Below are 22,121 nucleotides of genomic sequence, written 5' to 3'. Positions count from 1 at the left end.
ATAGCGCGACCTGTGACATCAGTATCCACAGGTAGAAAGGTATCGCGCCAGCAACGGTAAACACACGTGAGTAGCCCAGAGGATGACTTGGCTTTTATTTACATAGACAGGTGATGTCAGTATAACACTTGAAGAACTCTTACTGTATACCCAAAAATAGATGTGGCCTGACAGCAATGGCTCGCACCCCCTGTGCTCGTCTGTCTGGTGGAGGCTCGCAGTGGCGTTGGCATGTGCGTGCTTTGGAGTCTCTGATATGTTGCGGTTGACGATAGTTCGAAAGCATTTTTACGTGCACTGAGTGTTTGTGCAGTACATTATTTTCGGCTGTTTAAGCGTTGTGAGCATGTTGGCATAGAGTTATATATGCAATTATTTCGGTGATTTACGAGTAATTTGCAGGTCTGTATGCTTTGTACTGCATTATTTTGGTAATTTAAGAGTTGTTTTCGTGTCTGCAGATGAGTGTACTGCATTATGTCGGTGAATTGCAAGTGGTTTGCGTGTCTGTAGATCAGTGTACTGCATTATTTCAGTAATTTACAAGTTGTTTGCGTTTCTGTGTGTCAGTGTATTGCATTATTTAGATAATTTACGAGTGGTTTGCAGGTCTGTAGGCTGTGTATTGTGACCCCAAGCAGGTCAGAGAGAGTGTTTTGTATCACTGTAATAAATAAATTATGTGAAATCCATTACTACATAATTTGTTCTAAAATAAATAAAGTCCATTCCTTCCTCTCTCAAGCAGCCCAGAACAGGCTGAGTCCTATTCCCTCCATTCTCCATCCCAGACCCCATCTTGGATTACATCACGGAAGGGACGACAGTGCCCTCTGGTGGTGGTACTGTGTACTAGGTCAGTTCGACTCCAGATCTCATCATGAACAAACTGGATGGAACTACTGTCTCAAATTGTTTAAATAAACACTGCATGCAAAATAAAGACTTAAGTCCATCCTATCCAGCAGCCCAGCACAGGCTGAGTCCTTTCCTGCCAATTCCCAGGAAGAGGTAGTGGTCAGATGACTTAGGTTAATGGAGGTAGCCCAAGTGACCTATTTTCCTGCCATTTTCTTAGGTTAGTGGAGGTAGTGTGGCGTGTTGCATTTTCCTGCTTGAATTACAACTTCCCGCCATTTTATGGGGGGAGGGGGGAGGGGGGGAGGAGAAGGGTTAGATTAGTAGAGGTTGCCCAATTGACCCATTTTCCCGCCAAAATCTGAACTTCCCGACATGATGTCCTTGCGACATCGCCATATCTATCGCCGCCATCTTGGATCCGCCACATTGAATAAATTTGGCAAAATGCAGAGTGGGGTAACGAGCAGTTTGGCCTACTACTAACAACGGTTGAAGAGAATCGTTCAACGTGACTTGAGAGCAACGTTTCCACGAATTGCTGTAGATTTCAGTGCTGAGCCGTCAACAAGTGTCAATGTGCGATAAATTCAACGAAACATCAATGTTATAGGCTTTCGGAATCGAAGGCCCACACGTGTATCCTTGATGACTGCTTGACACAAAGCCTGGTCTCGTCAACACCGATATTGGACTGTTGACGACTGGGAACATCTTGCCAGTCGGACGAGTCTCATTTCAAATTGTATGGAGCAGATGGACGTGTACGGGTTTGGAGACAACCTACTGAACCCATGGACCCTGCATGTCAGCAGGGGACTGTTGAAGCTGGTGGAGGCTCTGTAATGGTGTGGGGTGCTATGAGACCCATTATGCGTCTAAATACAGATGACTTGTAAGTAAGTGTCCTGGCTGATCACCTGCATCCATTCATGTCCGTTCTGCATTCCGACGGACTTGGGCAATAGCAGCAGGACAATGAGACACCCGACACGTCAGGAATTGCTACAGAGTGGCTCCAGGAATATTCTGGCCACCAAACTCCCCAGACATGAACATTATTGAGGATGTCTGGGATGTATTGCAACTTGCTGTTCAGAAGAGATCTCCATCCTCTGTACTCTTAGGGTTTTATGGACAGTCCTGCACGATTCATGGTGTCAGTTCCCTCCAGCAGTACTTCAGACATTAGTTGAGTCCATGCCATGTCGTACTGCGGCACTTTTTCGTTCTCGCGGGAGCCCTTTACGATATTAAGCAGGTGTACCAATTTCTTTGGCTCTTCATTGTATGTTGGGCAGTGTTACCTAAGCGTGTTGTTTTATACTGAAAGTAGGCGCATAAATTCCAGCGGCGGCGTGTTGGAATGTTTCCTTTCTGGAGCTAGATAATGATTCTATAAGGTAGAGAAGAAAATAGTTTTGAGATAATATTTTCTAAATTTTTGTTAACTTCCGCATCAGCCTGGAATGCAGGACGAAGCCGAAGTCACTGCCGCGCCAAAGAGGAGGCATAATTTTTTATGAGCAGCCTGTGTGGGAATTCTGTACACCACATTCCAAGAGGGGGCAACTGGCGCGTCTTGGCCATCCTATTGATGCCTGTGGTTAGTAATAGTAGGCAGTATTCCGTCCTGTCCTCTTGACACACCTGCTCGAGGCTGCAGCACTAACCGCGTTACGCTGCGCTCGTAATCAGCCGTAACTGCTCCTGAACGCGCCTCTAAACGCTCGCGGCCTAATTACCCGCCGCAGGCAGCGGGAAGCGTTGCATGCCGGGAAAGTGTCCTCTTATAACTGCGAGGCGGCGGCGCTGGCGGCCAGTGCGAGAGATGTCGCCGCCGGAGGAAGAGGGCTGGCACGCGGAGGCTTCGCTGACAGTCCGCGTGGAGGCGGGGGCGGTGCGCGGCCGCGTCGCGGAGGCGGAGGGGGCGGCGGGCTGCCACCGGCGCTACCGCTACCGCAGCTTCCAGGGCATCCCGTACGCGCGGCCGCCAGTCGGCCAACTGCGGTTCAAGGTCAGTGCCGCTGCCGTAAAAATAGCGCGCTCCGCTGTCTTCCGCGTGCCGGGACTTGGCGAGCAGCGCCGCGTCTTCCGTGCGGCGAATACGCGAGGCTGCACCTCGATCGCATTGGGAGACGACAGGTTCACCCAACACCGACGCAAAGGAAGGCCTCGGCGCTTGTTCGTGACGTCACGTCAGCTAGGCACGGGGAACGCCAGGTCTGTTGCAGGCATACTCATAATGGTGGTGTCTCCCTCTCTGACAGGAAAATGTGAAACTATTGGCGGTAGTTGACCAACACACATTGTTCTGGGAGAATTCTGCAATCAATTAATTGTGCAATTCATTACACTTCTTAACAAATAGTGTACTCCTGAACTTAAATTTCCACCTGTTTTAAGGATTGACATACAAAAACAACTTCATGGTCCAGCAGCAACAGAATTCGTGCTCCTTTACCTTATTTGTAAATCTGAGGAAGTTACGTTTGTACTGGGTTGCTTTTACAAGAAACTGTGAACATATTTGTGCTCTTCTTTAGGTATCTTGGCTGACTATGGGGTGAGAAGCACTGAATGTTAATGAAATATCTTGCGATTGTACACGTTGGGGGAGAGGGTGGGGGACAGAAGAAGAGGCAAAAGAGAGATACTCGTTTCATCAAATAAAATTTTTTTTATCTTATAAAGTTTCTGCTTTCAGTTGGAAGAGGGGAATATTTATCTTTTCTAATGTGCATTTTTATAAAAGTTTAAGCTCAGCAGTATTTTCGATGTATGAAGCTATTTTGTTTCCTGTTTAGAATTCCTTTCGTTGAAAACGACTGTAATCTAATGACTGGCAACAGTTGGACATTTACACATGTAAATTAGTTCACATTTGCAGTGACGATGTCAAACGAAAATAAATAAATAAAAGAAACGAGTTCATTGTAAGGGGGTTGGGGTAAGTTTCGACAACAAAATGGATCAAGTAAGTATAGTTACTTAATTGTAAAATTTCGGAAGCTTGCAATGGGGCAAAGCATCTTCTCGTATTGATCTACGTTTGTTTTCGACAGGATTCAGTAATACAGAACTATGATCTTCATTTGTAGCTTTACGATAGTAAGAAAATCTTTCATCTAAATAAAACTGCAGAATCCAAAACAATACTAAACATTTTGTCCAAAAATAAGAGATTTATAGTGATAAGCACGCCCAGGCGTTTCTGCCTGCAACAGACCTGGCGTTCGCCGTGCCTAGCTGACGTGACGTCACGAACAAGCGCCGAGGCCTTCCTTTCAGTCGGTGTTGGTTCACCCTGGTGACGTCACTATGGCCTGTACCTGCCCAGTTTCGACCGTTGGGGATGTCTGTCGACTTTGGTGGTCGTTCCGAGTTCTGTGAGATGGGAGACGCTGTATAGCACAGTCTTAAAGCCGTGTTCACACACGCAACAAGTGTCGCCACAGCTAGTGGCATACTGCAGTTCCATGTTTAGTGGCGCAACTGAAGAGACGCAACTTTTGTCATACCACAAAAAGTGTACTGTGTTGCGCTACTTTGCTTCCACCACTGCGCCCTGGTCGCAGTATTTCGAAACACGAGAATTCTGTCACAGTTATCGTGGAGTAATTAATTGCTGCTGTACTTCATTCTGTTTCAGTGTGTTTTCAAGTGAAAACAGTGTTTGGCACGTACATTTTCGCAGCTTGTGGAACTGCAAGAGCAGAAAACCATTTTTGATCTACTTCGCAGGGCTTCCCAACGTGTGGTCCGCGGACCCCTTAGGGGTCCGCCTGCTCTTTCTAGGGGGTCCGGGACCACCCTTCACCAAATCGTGTAAAATAATGAGTAAAATTATTTAATAAAAATGTGAAAATCAAATTCATCACTATTTTTTTTTCGTGTGAAAAAATGTGTAGTTTTACTTCAGGTCATATTCCCAAGCAGCCTTTGCGGTTTCTAAGTGAGAACGCATACACAGTTTAGTGCCGGAGAAAGCGGCTTCTCTGATCGACTGTTTCGCAACAATACGGGGGTCGTTTGTGCGCCGGCTCACGGCGATAGATGCGCTGAAACCTTTTACGCATGCGGGGAGCTAGCTTTGTCGACCAATCACAGCACTCCCTGGCACGTATGCGGCCCCAGGCATCATTAAATGTTAAACTTGCTTTGTCAGTGCACTACCTATTTCATAAGTCGATTTTTGACCTTCAAGTTGTTTTCATTCATCTCTAAACGAAAGACTATTGATACTTCGGGGGGGGGGGGGGGGTAATTGGGAACAGACTAGGGGTCCGCCATGGATTTTCGACTGAAGAAGGGGTCCACCAGCTGAAAAGGTTGGGAAGCCCTGATGTACAGCAATATCTGTATGTGTGTGTATGGGGGGGGGGGGGGGGATATTTGCAAACCAATGACGACCCACATCTCAAAAGATTTTTGGATGAATAAATAAACTTAACATACGCAACAAAAGAAGCGAGTCGTGTATACTGCGTAATTTGTGAGGCCAAGCATTGTATAAACTGTCGATTACATGCAGGAAATAGCTCCAGAGTGTGATGTGTCAGCTGTTAATCTAAAAATTAGTTATTCTAAATTCGTCAATGAATACAGTAGAGATTGAGGGGTGTCTGTGTGTAGATATGTCCATATATCCAGTGAAAAAGTCGTACTAATACCAATAAAAACACAGTTGCCAGTAGGACTGTTGATATTTTTAAAAATGTCGGGAGTTCTATATATCGATATTTAAAAAGTCATTACTGGCTCTCGATGTATCCAAAAGAATTATCGATACTTTGTCGGGAGAAATATCGACGAATTGGCCAAAAAATATCGGATTCACATTGTAAATATACTGCAAGTTTTACAGCTCAATATTTAGGTACCGATTTATTATTGTAAGATATTTTGTACAGCAACAAACTAGCAGCCTGCTTATCCCTCTTAGAGCAAGAGTTGAAAGGAAAAAGATGCACGTTCACGCTTGGCGGTAAACACTAGTTATAATGGTAACTGCTTGTAAGTGGCACAATAAAAGGTGTCCGACGGGTCCGTCGTTCGGTTTCGTGACATATCGGATTTGTCTGGATCGCTTCATGTCGACTTACTTGTTTTTCGTTCCTGCGAACGCCAGCAAACTAGCAGTTGTAGTGTCAAAACTGTGTCTGTTGGCGCCGATTACGTCAGTATTTCCCTCACACGTCTCCGTCCACCGCCGACCAATCTTGTCATTTAGATTTTTGTTCATCAGTTTCAGCAACTGTGTTTGAAGAATAGCGATGTGAAGAAATAGCACTAGCTGCGTTAAAAATCGTTTTTTAACGCAACGGGTGTGCTGCTTCTTCGCAATGGAAATCTTGTTATTCCATGCACACCGCCACCCCACAGTGCAACTGGACTTCTTCTTTTGGCTGGGTGTTGTGTGCTGTCCTTAGGTTAGTTAGGTTTAAGTAGTTCTAAGTTCTAGGGGACTGATGACCATAGATGTTAAGTCCCATAGTGCTCAGAGCCATTTGAACCATTTTGAACCAATAATTATCTGTTATTCCGCTCTAGATCAGCGAGCGGAAGAAACGAACACCTATATCCTTCCGTACGAGATCTGATTTCCATTATTTTATTATGATGATCATTTCTCCCTATGTAGGTCGGCCTCGACAAAATATCCGTATATTTTAACGATATATTTGATTAAAAATGCTCGTTTTAAACTTTCTTAAATACACCATAAGTTCATCACATAGTAAGAGCACTGAAAATGGGGTGCAATACCTGAGAAATTAGGAACTTTAGGTGAAACTGAGACGAAAACTCCGGATGAACGTGGGTTCAGTTACACAGAATTTTCGAATCATGGGGACTACCACGCGCAGCATGTCAGTTGAAGTAACTATACGTTACTCTTGTAAATTACTGCATTTTATGAAAGCTGATGACGCCTCACTCAAAGTGTTCACAGTATGCATCCTTTCCGTGGATACAGGGTTCAGCTTTTGGCTTCCGTAGTCTGGGGCAAACGGCAACCTCACAAGAAGAGATGCTTCATCACTGAATGGAAACCTTCAGGTGACAAGTCTCTGTAGAAAAAGTCGATGGCCTGAAGTGACGTGAGCACGGAGGACATAAAACTCGTCCACTCGATCCGCCCCCTGATCAGAGCAGTGCGCATCAATAATCACAGAAATAAGCAGCAGTAACTTTGTACGAGGGCACTTCAAAAGGTAAGTGCCACACGTCATACCCACGCGCAGCAACATTGGTGCGTTGTCAGAAGGAAGTACCTGATTCAGGTCTCATGCATGGGCAGTTCTTCTGCGATGTGGATGACGATTGCGTCACAGTGTGGGGGTGAAGTGGCGCAGTAACTGGAAACATAGCCCAAAGTCGAAGTACGCCGGATGGTACGATTCTTGTGGGCGAAACGCCTACATTACACACAGATTCACCGTGAAATTATGGTGGCTAAAGCCACACAGACGTGGTTGATGCTGATCGGGAAGGAAGGCAACCGATATCCACCACAGGCGACAATGTTATAGAGGAACTGATTCCCAGCAGTTGCAGATTTTCCAACGGCGAGGACGGCCACCCAGCGGTTCTCCTATGGCTCCGTGAACAAGCAGCGGATTTCTATCGCCGAGGGACGACTGACTGGAAAAACGTTCCAGCTGTTTACAGAGACCTGGTAATTACGTTGAAAAATAGTGTCATGTGTGTGTGTGTGTGTGTGTGTGTGTGTGTGTGTGTGTGTTTGAAGTTCAGTGCAGCATTCAGTAAAATTTACTTGGCCTGTCATAGTAATGGGTAACTTACTTTTCAGAGTCCACTCGTTGTTGTGGTCTTCAGTCCGAGGTCTGGTTTGATGCAACTCTCCATACTTCTTTATCCTGTGCAAGCCTCTTCATCTCCGAGTAACTACCGCAACCTACATCCTTCTGAATCTGCTTGCTGTTTTCGTATACATCTCCCTCAACGATTTTTACCACCCCCCCCCCCCTCTTCCCCACACACACACACACTTCCCACTAATACTAAATTAATGATCCCTTGATATCTCACAACATGTCCTACCAACCGATCCCTTCTTCTAGTCAGGCTCCGCCACAAATTTCTTTTCTCCCCAATTCTATCAGTTCCTCCTCATTAGTTATGTGATCTACCCACTTAATCTTCAGCATTCTTATGTAGCATCACATTGCAAAAGCTTCCATTCTCTTCTTGTCTAAACTGTTTATCATCCACGTTTCACTTCCGTATATGGCTACACTCCATACAAATACTTTCAGAAAAGACTTCCTGACACTTAAATCTATACTAGATGTTAACAAATTTCTCTTATTCATAAACGCTTTTCTTGCCATTACCAGACTACGTTTTATATGCTCTCTACTTCGGCATTATCAGTTATTTTCCTCTCCAAATAGCAAAACTCATATACTACTTTAAGTGTCTCGTTTCCTAATCAGATTCTCTTAGCATTACCTGATTTTATTCGACTACATTCCATTATCCTCGCTTCGCTTTTGTTGACGTTCATCTTTTAACCTCCTTCCAAGACACTGCCCATTCCGTTGAGCAGGTTTTCTAAGTCCTTTGCTGTTCCTGACAGATTTACAATATAATCCGGAAAGCTCATTTTTTTTCTTCTCCCTGGACTTTAATTCCTACTCCAAATTTTTCGTCTATTTCAGTTACATATAGGATAAGATCGGGGATAAGCTGCAACCCTGTCTCACTCCATCCTCAACTACTGATACCCTTCCATGCCCCTCGACTCTTATGCCGTTCTTACACTAAGCAAATTCCTTGAGCTATTGCTAGTACCGAGTCAACGCGTTAGGCAAGCAAAGTTCGTACGCACTCTTGTATAACGTTGTGCCTGGTCTGAGCAAGTGTTCGCTGATGCCGGCCGTTGTCGCCGAGCGGTGCTAGGCGCTTCAGTCTGGGACCGCTCTACGGTCGCAGGCTCGAATCCTGCCTCGGGCATGGCTGTGCGTGATGTCCTTAGGTTAGCTGGTTCAAGTAGTTCTAGGGGACTGATGACCTCAGATGTTAAGTCCCATAGTACTCAGAGCCATTTGGACAATTTTTTGTTTTTTTGTTTGTTTGTTTGTTTTTGTTCGCTGACATGCCTGTATAGATTTTGGTGTTGATCTTCAATTGTGGCGTACTAGAACAGCTCACACAAAATACACTCTGGTTACAGCACTTTACGAACTTTCAATAAGCAGTTGAGAAACGATCGTAAATTAGATAGTAATTGCCTAATATTGTGGAAACTAGGGACGTTTGGACCTGTGTTGATAACGGGTTACTTTCTACTGTGACATAAAGAGTCAGACGGTCAAAGCGAATCTTTGAAAGAACGAGGAGTGGCGCCGCTATTATTTACATTTTAGTGACAATTACAGGGGATCAACCACAGCAAATAGCAACATCCACTGCAGAGATTCACACATTATGGCTGTTAGTAGCCGTGTAGCCATATCGGTGGATAGTTTTACAGGGGGTTAAAAGCGTGGAAATGCTGGCCATCGACCCACTCTGCAGACAGCATGTTGAGTCACAGCCTGCAACCTTCTCGACTGTAATGCTTTATGAGTCACACGGAGATTGACTGACTGCCAAACGGCAACACTGGTCTGGGACTTGAGTGACAGTTTGCTGAGCCGGCCGGAGTGGCCGAGCGGTTAAAGGCGCTACAGTCTGGAACCGCACGACCGCTACGGTCGCAGGTTCGAATCCTGCCTCGGGCATGGATGTGTGTGATGTCCTTAGGTTAGTTAGGTTTAAGTAGTTCTAAGTTCTAGGGGACTTATGACCACAGCAGTTGAGTCCCATAGTGCTCAGAGCCATTTGAACAGTTTGCTGGCACCTGATCGGCACGACAGCTGGTCGTGTTGTTACGAAGCGCCCCGAGACCCCGATGTCCCCAGTCTCAAGGTGAGGCTGTCGTGGGCACATCTCAGCCATCTCCCAGCACTGGCAGGTCAGCATACCATGGATGGCTTACTGGAGGCCCTTCCGCCAAGTGTAGTTTCCTCGGACGTCAATGTGCCTGCCCAGGTCAAACAATATTGAGAGCTGTAGCACGGTGAAACTCAAGCAGTAGCTTCAGATCATAGGCCACGCCGAACAACTTATGTGCAACACAAAGTATAGCGAAATAGAAAATAACGTGGATTGCACTAACCGCTGATGTACTCAAGTTATTATAGTTACATTAACATGTTACATATTTTATTGTTAAAATCCTAGCCGTTTGAGGCACGTTAAATGTAGGGGTGAACGCAAACAGTGTCGGGAGTGGAAGACAAGAGACCGTGACACTCCCTCACCCCCACAAAACCGAAACCTGGATCCTCACCTGGCCCGGGTTCGCTGACCAAAATAAACAAAAGATATTTAATGGATGCCACTCAGATCAGTGCATCAAGGAGTTCACATTATGACGAAGACGTAAAAGACTTCTCAAAAAGTTAAAGAAACTGATAAACGAAGCAATTATACTAGAAACGAAAATGGAAGAATTTTAAATAAAAGTGATATAAAAAGTAAAGAACGGTTTTTCAGTGCGGGTGTTTTGGGCATGAGGTACACAAAATTAGGTATAGTGGAAGATGAAAATCACAGAGACGGAAACCAAAGGGGTAATTATTAATGGAAGAGCAAAATTTGTTAAGTATGAAGGGATGAAGTAAATAAAAGAAAAGAAAATATCAAATAGAATAAGACGGCTATTAAAGAAAAGAGAGAATTAAACTAACGATAACAGAAATACGACACGGTATCTGCCGGCCGTGGTGGCCAAGCGGTTAAAGGCGCTACAGTCTGGAACCGCGCGGCCGCTACGGTCGCAGGTTCGAATCCTGCCTCGGGCATGGATGTGTGTGATGTTCTTAGGTTAGTTAGGTTTAATTAGTTCTAAGTTCTAGGCGACTCATGACCGCAGAAGTTAAGTCGCATAGTGCTCAGAGCCATTTGAACCATTTTGACACGGTATCTCAAAGGAAACAGTTCGGAAATTTGTTCGTGAGAATAGGAGAAGAAATAAATAACATTTACTTAGAGAAACGAGAGATAAGAATATGAAGAGAAGAAGGAGAGATTAGTGTTTGGGGAACGAAATCGGCCGTGCCCTTCCAAAGGAACCATCAAAAAATGTTCAAATGTGTGTGAAATCTTATGGGACTTAACTGCTAAGGTCATCAGTCCCTAAGCTTACACACTACTTAACCTAAATTATCCTAAGGACAAACCCATGCCCGAGAGAGGACTCGATCCTCCGCGGAACCAGCCGCGCAGTCCATGACTGCAGCGCCTGAGACCGCTCGGCTAATCCCGAGCGGCAAGGGTACCATCCTGGCATTTGCCTGACGCGATTTAGGGTAATCACGGAAAACTTAAATCAGGATGGCCGGACGCGGGTTTGAACCATCTTCCTCCCGAGAACGAGTCCAGTGTGCTAATAGAATATGAAGAACATAAAACGGAAAGTTATTTTACGAATACATCACATTATAATTATTAAGATGGCAAATAACAATGTCACTAATAACAAGGAGGGCACTATAAAAACGTTCCAAAATTTCAAAACATTAACCAGAGGCACAAATTGTCCGTGACAGAAATACTGACAGTTTGGATATAATGTCAGTTGAGATGTCGAGGTACGAAGAAAGGAAAGGTGTCATCACGTGATGCCGGCGTAATGGAAATGATTAAACTAGAAGGAAAAGTAATATAGTAGGAACCAGCAAAATTATTTACAGAATGTCTACACAGTAAGGCAATTCGAAAAACTGGAACAATGCAATAGCAGTTTTCCTCCACATCATAGTAGTCAAACAAGACTTAAGAAAACTGTAGATTATTCAGATTCCTCTCCGTAATGGACAAGATATTCACGTAACTAACAACCGCCTGCAGTCGTGGAGCAAGTAGGCTTTAAAAAGATGACAGCACATCAGACTCATTGCAGGTATGGACAGAGCTACACTTGTGGATTATTACTTTCTCCGGCGTTCATAATTATGGAAGCTGTAGACTGTTTCAACAATATCTGTGCTATAAACACATGAGCGACAAGTCAATGAGTCAACATTCCGTTAGAATTTGTCTGAAAAGCGCGAAATTCTAAATCGATAGAGGAATCAAGTATGAGAGGCACTATCATCAAAACTATTGTCGATGTTCAAATGGCTCTGAGCACTATGGGACTTAACTTCTGAGGTCATCAGTCCCCTAGAACTTAGAACTACTTAAACCTAACTAACCTAAGGACATCACACACATCCATGCCCGAGGCAGGATTCGAACCTGCGACCGTAGCGATCACGCGGTTCCAAACTGAAGCGCCTAGAACCGCACGGCCACACCGGCCGGCATTGTCGATGTTCCCAGGTATACAAAGTAGAACTGTATGTTAGTGTGACGTATGTGAAGTACCTTCCTTTCAGTGATGACATTACGTTGTTTGCTTCTAGCGCAGAAAAAAAAAATCGGCCGTTAACAGAAGAACAGTAGATCAAATTTGAAAGTGGACCTTCACGTGTATTACTATAAGACTATCAGATATATTGATTTTTTATTAATTGATATAAGATCAATACATCGAAAAGACATAGTAGACATAGCTATCAACTGTAGAATGAGTTTTTTATGTCCATGGAGGACTTCTAGTAAAAATAAATGGATTTTCGAAAGCAAACTTTTGACGTCTCTGATCTGCAATATTTGCAGTCAGTATGCTGGCATGTCCCCGAGGACTCGGGCTTCTTCCGGAGTGTTCAGAGCGTCAAAACCTCAGGAAACGGCTCTGCGATTTCTGAGCACCTCTGCCAGCAAATCCAGCTGCCTTGTCCACGAAGGCGAATGCCGCTTGGCCCCCCGGGCAATATGCTGAGAATGGTACACAGTTAACGGGAGGGGTGAAAGGGGAATCACTGTCGCTTTGAAACTGGGGCACTCCGTTGCCTGGCAGTAAACAGCCAAGTTACGAACAAGTTAAATTGGAACGAACACACAGACAATGTTGTGGGAAAGGCTAACCAAAGACTGCGTTTGATTGGCAGGACACTTAGAAAATGTAACAGATCTACTAACAAGGGAACCTCCCCATCGCACCCCCCTAAGATTTAGTTATAAGTTGGCACAGTGGATAGGCCTTGAAAAACTGAACACAGATCAATCGAGAAAACAGGAAGAAGTTGTGTGGAACTACGAAAAAAATAAGCAAAATATACAAACTGAGTAGTCCCTGGTAAATGTAGGCAACATCAAGGAGAGTGTGAGGTTACGAGCGCCGTGGTCCCGTTGTTAGCGTGAGCAGCTGCAGAACGAGAGGTCCTTGGTTCAAGTCTTCTCTCAAGTGTAAAGTTTAATTTTTTATTTTCAGACAATTATCAAAGTTCTGGCACTCACACATAATCAACTTCGCTCTCCAAAATTCCAGGACATGTTCAGATTTGCTTGGACATATGCAAGATTTGACAGTCTACACACGGAAACATTTGAAAACGTAAAAAACATATGTTTTGACAGAGCACAGGGAAAACTGTGCGACTGTGAAACTATTGCATTCATTTATTGCAGTTTATGTGACAAACTCTTATGTTTTCATCACTTTTTTGGGAGTGATTATCACATCCTCAAGAAAACCTAAATCGGGCAAGGTAGAAGAATCATTTTACCCATTCGCCAAGTGTGCAAGTTAGGTGGGCCGACAACACATTCCTGTCATGTGACGCACATGCCGTCACCAGTGTCGTATAGAATATATCAGACGTGTTTTCCTGTGGAGGAATCGGCTGACCTATGACCTTGCGATGAAATGTTTTCGGTTCCTATTGGAGAGGCACGTCCTTTCGTCTACTAATCGCACGGTTTTGCGGTGCGGTCGCAAAACACAGACACTAAACTTATTACAGTGAACAGAGACGTCAATGAATGAACGAACAGATCGTAACTTTGCGAAAATAAAGAACGTAAAATTTTCACTCGAGAGAAGACTCGAACCAAGGACCTCTCATTCCGCAGCTGCTCACGCTAACCACGGGACCACAGCGCTCCTCAGCTCACATTGTCCTTGATGTTACCTATGTTGCTCATGGACTACTCAGTTTGTATATTTTGCTTATTTTTTTCATATTTCCACACAAGTTCTTCCTGTTTTCGCGATTGATCTGTGTTCAGTTTTTCAAGGCCTATCCACTGTGTCAATTTATAGCTAAATCTGAGGGGGGTGCGATGGGGAGGTTCCCTTGTAAGGAGACTGCCTACACTACGCTTGTCCGTCCTCTTTTAGAATACTGCTGCGCGCTGTGGGTTCCTTACCAGATAGGACAGACGGATTACATCGAAAAAGTTCAAAGAAGTGCAGCACGTTTTGTATTATCGCGAATTATGGGAGAGAGTGTCACAGAAATGATGCAGGATTTGGGCTGGACATCATTAAAAGAAAAGCGTTTTTCGTCGCGAAGGAATCTTCTCACGAAATTCCAATCACCAACATTCTCCTCCGAATGCGAAAATATTTTACTGACACCGACCTACATAGGGAGAAACGATCACCACGGTAAATTAAAGGAAATCATAGCTCTTACGGAAAGATATAGATGTTCGTTCTTGCCGCGCGCTATACGGGATTGGAATAATAGAGAATTGTGAAGGTGGCTCGATGAACCTTCTTCCAGGCACTTAAATGTGATGTGCCGAGTATCCATGTAGATGTACAGGGTGGCGCTCGAAATGTGTTACCATTTTGTTTTTGAATATAAACTTTATTGTCAATACAATCTGAAAGGAACATATACTACAATGAAGAGCCGTCCATGGAGATTTGTTCTAACTCAGCACATGCTCAATATGTCCACCATTTCGTTTCCTAACTTCCTTCAAACGAACACTGAAGTTAGTGATTACCCAACGGCACATGTCTTCCGTAATTTCACTGCAAGCTTGAAGAATAAATCTTCTGAGCTCCATTAAATCAGGTGGACGTTTCGGGAAAATTTTTTCCTTTAGGTATCCCCAAAGAAAAAAGTCACATGGATTGAGGTCTGGACTATTGGGGGGGGGGGGGGGGGGCAATTTTGTCCGTCATTGAAGCGACCTAGAAACCTAAGTGAAATGGTCCGCATGTCGAAATGCTCGTGTAAAAACTCCAACACAGTGTTTGCAGTACGTGGCCTTGCACCATCTTGCATCAACCACTGCGTGTTGAAGGGCAAGGCAGTAGCAAGAAGCTGTGGAATGAAGCTATTGTGAAGCATGCTCAGATAACGCTCGCTGTTCAGAGTTTGTTCAAAGAAAAAGAGTCCAATAAGTCCGTGACTGGAAATTGCTGTCCACGCTGTAATCCTCGGAGCATAATGTAGTCGTTCATGAAGCACTTGTGGGTTTTCAGTGGCCCAAAAGAGTACATATTGTTTCTTAACCACACCGTCTAAATGAAAATGCGCCTCGTCTGAAAACCAAACGTTGTTGAGAGTTTCTTCGCTAGCCTCCGCCCACTGAGCAAACAGTAGTCTCTGCTGCTTGTGTTCTTCAGTGAGCTTCTGTGCACAGGTCATCTTGTATGGGTACATATGGAGGTCACTTTTAAGAATGCGTTGAACGGAGCGTCTGGATATTCCCAGTTGCACTGCTGCCTTTCTACACGATTTCCCGGGACTTCTCTGTACAGCAACTCGTACCGCTTCAGTATTCTCCGGCGAACAAACAAGCTTAGGCCGAGGTCGCTTCGCTTCCAATACTGTTCCTTCCTGTACAAATTTATCGTACAACCTGTGGATGGTCTTCTTGCAAGGGACCCATCGTGTGTTAAACTGTTGTCGAAAACGCCTCTGAGGCTTTTCGTTTCATGAAAAAGTAACACAATTGCCGATCTTTGCTGTGTCGTCAGTCTTCCATTGTCAGCCATTGCTGCTTACTAGTCTCCTAGCGGCAGTATCGTGAATTACACGTCATTTCGTAACTCATTTGTTTTTCCAAGCTCTGCTGGTACTGCTGTAGAGATCCCAGCCGGATATCTAATGTGCGTCGTAAATTGTGAAAGAAACAATTGGTAACACATTTCGTGCGCCACCGTGTAGATGTAGAAGTGTGGAAGTCGCGAGGTGACAGCCATAGCCCCACCGCCAGACCCACAGTGCACAGCGCCCGTGACACGGCGAGGGGAGATATCGGCAGTGTGAGTGCCCAAACAAGATGGGGTGCGTAACAGACAAATGCCTGATAGCTAAAGTTGTGGAGAACCTTGAGAGGATGTGGTTTGTCGCGCAGAAACCTGGGAGCACCGAGTGAAAATTATCGGCCTAGGGAAATGCCACAAGGATATGGGGCCTGAATAACAATCCCCATTACATCTGATATCTCACAATAGAAATTCAGCCCTGAATTAATAACTTTATCTGACTGCTGGATAAATTGGAGAGGGCGAACGTGAGTATTACGATCCCCCCCCCCCCCAATAAAAAGTAAAAAAAATCACCACACACTAACTCACTTACACAGAGTAAATGAGCTGTCAGTTGCGAAAAAAAAGCTTTCAATTCTATATACAGACTGACTAATTAAACGAACTTTCCAGTCAAGCCATCGGATATCACTACAACTTAACAGAATAGAACGTCAAGAATCAAACCAGAAATCAAAATCTACGGCACTGTATTGTCCCTTAAGAAGAGGGCTGATCAACAAAAATTGAGACTGGTATTTTCACAGATGTGTATTACTCAATTTCAGCTTTACAGAATCTTTTTCAAAGCACATGCTCCCTACTTGAATGCACTTTTTACAGCATCTCTAAGTCTTCGAACAAACCGTGCAGGTCATTCTTTGTCGAGTCCTTGAGAATCGCTTCATTTTTCTTAGGCATTGCTTCAGAGTTCTCTAATCGAATGTCCCGAAGCTTTGCCTTTAGTGATGGAAGTTAAAAAAAATCACAGGGAGCAAGATAGGAGCTATAAGGCGGATGCGGTACACAAATAATGTTGAATTGAACTAGAAACTGCATGACTTGATTTGCAACACGGGGCCACACATTGTCATGATGAAGTCGCCACCCAGTCTTAGAAAGTTCTGGAATTCCTTGCAATGTGCTTCCTCAGTTTAGCCAAAACTGAAGTGTAGTATCCTGCTGTAACAGTAGTGTGAGAGGGATGTGCACGCTGGTAAATCATTCCACGACAGTGAAATAATGTAAGCACAATCACTTTCCCTGCAGATGGAACAACTTCCGCTTTTTTTGGTATTGGAGAACCTGGGGATTTCCACACTGTGCTGGCTAGTTTCCGCTCAGGATAATAATAATGCAGCCATGTCTCAACACCGTTGATAATCGACTCCAGATATACATCCAAAATTCTGCCCAATTGGTACGTTAGATCGTCAAAGGGTCTCCCGATAATGCTCCAAACGCTCTCAACCGGAGAGAGATCCGGCGACCTTGCTGGCCAAAGTAGCAAAGTGGAAAAGCACGAAGAGAGGCAGCACAGACCCTCACCATGGGACGCCGGGCATTGTCTCGCTGGAATGTACACTACTGGCCATTAAAATTGCTACACCAAGAAGAAATGCAGATGATAAACGGGTATTCATTGGACAGATATATTATACTAGAACTGACATGTGATTACATTTTCAAGCTATTTCTGTGCATAGATCCTGAGAAATCAGTACCCAGAACAATCACCTCTGGCCGTAATAACGGCCTTGATACGCCTGGGCATTGAGTCAAACAGAGCTTGGATGGCGTGTACAGGTACAGCTGCCCATGCAGCTTCAACACGATCCCACAGTTCATTAAGAGTAGTGACTGGCGTATTGTGACGAGCCAGTAGCTCGGCCACCATTGACGAGACGTTTTCAGTTGGTGAGAGATCTGGAGAATGCGCTGGCCAGGGCGGCAGTCGAACATTTTCTGTATCTAGAAAGGCCCGTACAGGACCTGCAACATGCGGTCGTGCATTATGCTGCTGAAATGTAGGGTTTCGCAGGGATCGAATGAAGGGTAGAGCGACGGGTCGTAACACATCTGAAATGTGTTCAAAGTGCCGTCAATGCGAACAAGAGGTGACCGAGACGTGTAACCAATGGCACCCCATACCATCACGTCAGGTGATACGCTAGTATGGCAGTGACGAATACACGCTTCCAATGTGCGTTCACCGCGATGTCGGGAAACACGGATGCGACCATCATGATGCTGTAAACAGAACCTGGATTCATCCGAAAAAAATGATGTTTTGCCTTTCGTGCACCCAGGTTCGTCGTTGAGTACACCATCGCAGGAGCTTCTGTCTGTGATGCTGCGTCAAGGATAACTGCAGCCACGGTCTGCTGCAAAACGTCGCCGAACTATTCGTGCAGATGGTTGTTGTCTTGCAAACGTCCCCATCTCTTGAGTCAGTGATCGAGACGTGGCTGCACGATCCGTTACAGCCATGCGGATAAGATCCCTGTCATCTCGACTGCTAGCGATACGAGGCCGTTGGGATCCAGCACGGCGTTCTGTATTCCCCTCTGAACCCACCGATTCCATATTCTTCTAACAGTCATTGGATCTCCACCAACGCGAGCAGCAATGTGCATGGGGGCTTAGTTAAAATAGAATGCAAATAATTTTAATTTTTTGATTCAGTAGCTGTCTGTTCGGTTACGAAGTCTCGTAATGGTTGGCCCTGACTAGTATTATTACGCTATCTGACTGCATAGAACAATAACAAGAATGAAATGGAAATTTTCATTAACACAATTAGTTAATTAAGTCCCCAGCAACTATAAAACCTACGAAACCAAAGCACAAGTATAACTGTTCTGTGTGTGGAAGTATGACTCAACGTACGCATCTGGCACGGTTCTTCTTCAATAACACAAGAAATTTTAAATATCATTTATACTGAATTAATTAACGAAAATAGAAATACCATAATTACTCAAGAAAACCAGAATTACACTCTAATACAAGAACACAAGCCAGATGCTTTGTTGACTGAACCTGTAATGACGCATTATTCAGGACATTGAAATAATGAGAAAGAAAAGAAAAGTAGTTTGTTACCTTAATTTATATTGATGAAAAGCACTCTAGACATTACAATCTCTCCACACCGACTCGCTACTATCACATCTCAACAAGAACTTTTCAGTATCACATCTCAGCAAGCACTGCCTACTAGCACATCTCAACAACACTCCTCAATACGACATCTCAGCACTGACTACCACGAGTTCTCCCAAAGCACTGCCCACTACGACATCTCAATAATCACTGCCAGTGGAGGCGGCGGAACCATACTCTCCAGCGCGATCTCTGGCGCTGTGGCTCAGTGTAGCCACCTTTCATATGCCCTTCCTCCACAGGCTAGAATTTGATGGTATTTTTGCCAGCATTGGTGGTGAAAATACCACCAAATTCGTCAAAAAAAAATACAGACAAAAATAAAAGATAATATTAATGTGTAAATATCATATAACTAGATAAAATTTTGGCTTTGCACTGACCTTTCAATAACCTAATATATAAAATACAGTAAGCAATACAAATTCCTTCATACATGTGACTTTACATAACAGTTTACACAAGTATTATGTGGTTAAACAGTTCAATCAATAGCGTCAGCAATGACGAATATGTGCAGGTAAGAGTCTCATAACTTTTCACAAACAGTAATACACAAAAAAAATCAGTTTATACAAATATTCACATAAACGCTTTCCATAGCTCAAGAATAAGCAGTTGACAGTTCCAGCAGTAGCACCCAGCAATGGTCAACAGGTGCAAAAACCAACAAGTAACATTTTTTCAATAGAAACAGTCCATCAGTGGCACCCAGTAATGTTGAATAGGTGCAGACACCAACAAGTAACACCATTTCAGTATAAGCAGTTCCATTAGTGGCACCAGCAATGTTGAGCAGGTGCACACAGCAACAGGTGACATCTTTTCAGTAGAAGCAGTCCATCAGTGGCACCCAGCAATGTTGAGCAGGTGCAGACACCAACAAGTAACACCATTTCAGTATAAGCAGTTCCATTAGTGGCACCAGCAATGTTGAGCAGATGCACACAGCAACAGGTGACATCTTTTCAGTAGAAGCAGTCCATCAGTGGCACCCAGCAATGTTGAGCAGGTGCAGACACCAACAAGTAACACCATTTCAGTAGAAGCAGTCCATCAGTGGCACCCAGCAATGTTGAGCAGGTGCAGACACCAACAAGTAACACCATTTCAGTAGAAGCAGTCCATCAGTGGCACCCAGTAATGTTGACCAGGTGCAGACAGCAAGAAGCAACATCATTTCAGTAGAAGCAGTCCATCAGTGGTACCCAGCAATGTTGAGCAGGTACACACAGCAACAAGTCACATTTCTCAGCAGAAGCAGTTCCATAAAATTCAGTATCACTGATCACACTGTTCATCAGAGTTTATAAGCAGAAATTAAACATGTCCTAGTGGCACCAATCATGTAGAAAAGGTACAAGTAACAGTCCACAATTTTTACAATCACTGATCACACAGTTCATCAGCAGAAATTAAACATGACTAAATGTCACACATCATGTTGAAAAGTGCAGCACCATCACTAATCAGACAGTTCAGGCATGAACAATAGTTTGAATACACATACAATGCTTTTACACTAAACATACAAATCATAACAAACATACAAATGATATCAGATAATTGTCCTATTAACTATTACAATACACAAATACCAGTAAACCTATAACATTTATGGGTGTCAGTGCAAGCCACTACCAACAAATAAATATTTAGGAGATAGGTGGGTAGGATTAGGAAAGGAAAACACACAAAACACACTCACTCATCTTTCATCCACATTAAGTACTACTGTGTAATTGAATAGTGTTAACTGTGTAAATGTAACTCTGTCCAAGATTTGATATTCATCATGTGTACCAAGTAGTAGTGGCAGCAATGTATAACAGTCAATAATAGTTAAGTCAACGTCATAGTCATCATGTCAAGACCAATGTTTGCCAAGCCAGATCAAAATGTACGGTTGCTGAACAACTGTCAGTGTACCAAGATATGCAAATGCTTCCTCTCTCAAAAAAAGTATATACTGCTTTGTGATTTGACAAAGTGTGTGTGTAGACAATCTTCCTTCTACTTGAGTGTTCTAGTCTGCCATCTTCATCCTCCTTGTTCCATATGGACCAACAAAAAAAAATATGCTCCTCACTTACTTTACCTCTTATCCACCAAAACTCCAATAATCATCAGCATAATCTCAATACTTCACTAATACCTCTTCAATACGTCGATACATATAAACCTTATCATCAATATCATTTACCTTACCTCTTGTCCACGAAAACTCCAATAATCATCACTTAATCTTAATACTTCAATAATACCTCTTCACTACGTCGATATATATAAACCTCAGCACCAATATAATTTTACTTCCATAACAACTCTTTCCTCTAGTCAGTCTCCTCGAACAAGTACAGACAAAATTCTAGTGCAAACTTCAATTCATCATCTCATACAATCCGAAGACACAATGTCAACACACAACCTCTCGTGTAATCCATCTGATCCAAATCTGCTACTCATTATAAATTATAAGATACATTTTGGTTCCTTGTCCATCATTAAATAAAAGAAATGCATACATGAGCTCTAACAGACTTAGTTCGAATAACTCTCAGTAATTAAGTACGATTACGGAGTGTGAATGATCATAATATTACACAGTGTGTACACCACTTCAAGAATCATAGCAGAAGCAAACATGTGGAGTATTTTTTGTGTCAAGTGTCACTTCCTATTTCAATTGCTCACGAAAAATGCAGTGTAATACTGTCAATGGTCTAAACCTAGTTTTGGTATGTCATGTCGTTAGCTTCCTTCCTATTAGCATAAATTTATACAGCTTCCATAAAACCTCAGCTCATGTGACTTCTATGACTTTCTTGTACTAATGTCGTTCGTCGAATTATAGCAGTTCATTTTCTTATCTTAAAAATATAAGGCACTGAGCATAAGCAAAACATGCAATAGCGAGTAAATATACCAGTAGAGAACAGAATGTCAACAAGTGGATGCAGCACAATTCTTACAACGAGGCTCTGCCAAGCGAACAATCTATAATTAATACCACAGTGTAACCTAAACTCTATGTTCGTACACTGTACATCATCATTGCTGTATTCTAAATTGAAGAGTAGTTATGACAACAAAACAGAAATGTGTAAATATGCAATCCATACAAAAAGCAGCAAACATATAT

General features: G+C 43.6%; 1 protein-coding gene across 1 annotated transcript in view; it reads left to right on the top strand.

Moving 5' to 3' along the window:
* The first annotated feature begins 2,689 nt into the window (after positions 1 to 2,689).
* LOC126263529 (juvenile hormone esterase-like) overlaps positions 2,690 to 22,121 on the top strand; it is a 462,481-nt gene continuing 443,049 nt past the window's right edge. Inside the window, exon 1 of the mRNA XM_049960623.1 lies at positions 2,690 to 2,875. Within this exon, the coding sequence (XP_049816580.1) occupies positions 2,690 to 2,875 (186 nt within the window). The remainder of the gene's footprint in view (positions 2,876 to 22,121) is intronic.

The sequence above is a fragment of the Schistocerca nitens genome, chromosome 6 (assembly GCF_023898315.1).
Source record: "Schistocerca nitens isolate TAMUIC-IGC-003100 chromosome 6, iqSchNite1.1, whole genome shotgun sequence".
Classification (NCBI taxonomy): domain Eukaryota; kingdom Metazoa; phylum Arthropoda; class Insecta; order Orthoptera; family Acrididae; genus Schistocerca; species Schistocerca nitens.
The sequence above is the reverse complement of the archived record's forward strand: the minus strand, read 5'-3'. Positions and strand labels throughout refer to the sequence as shown.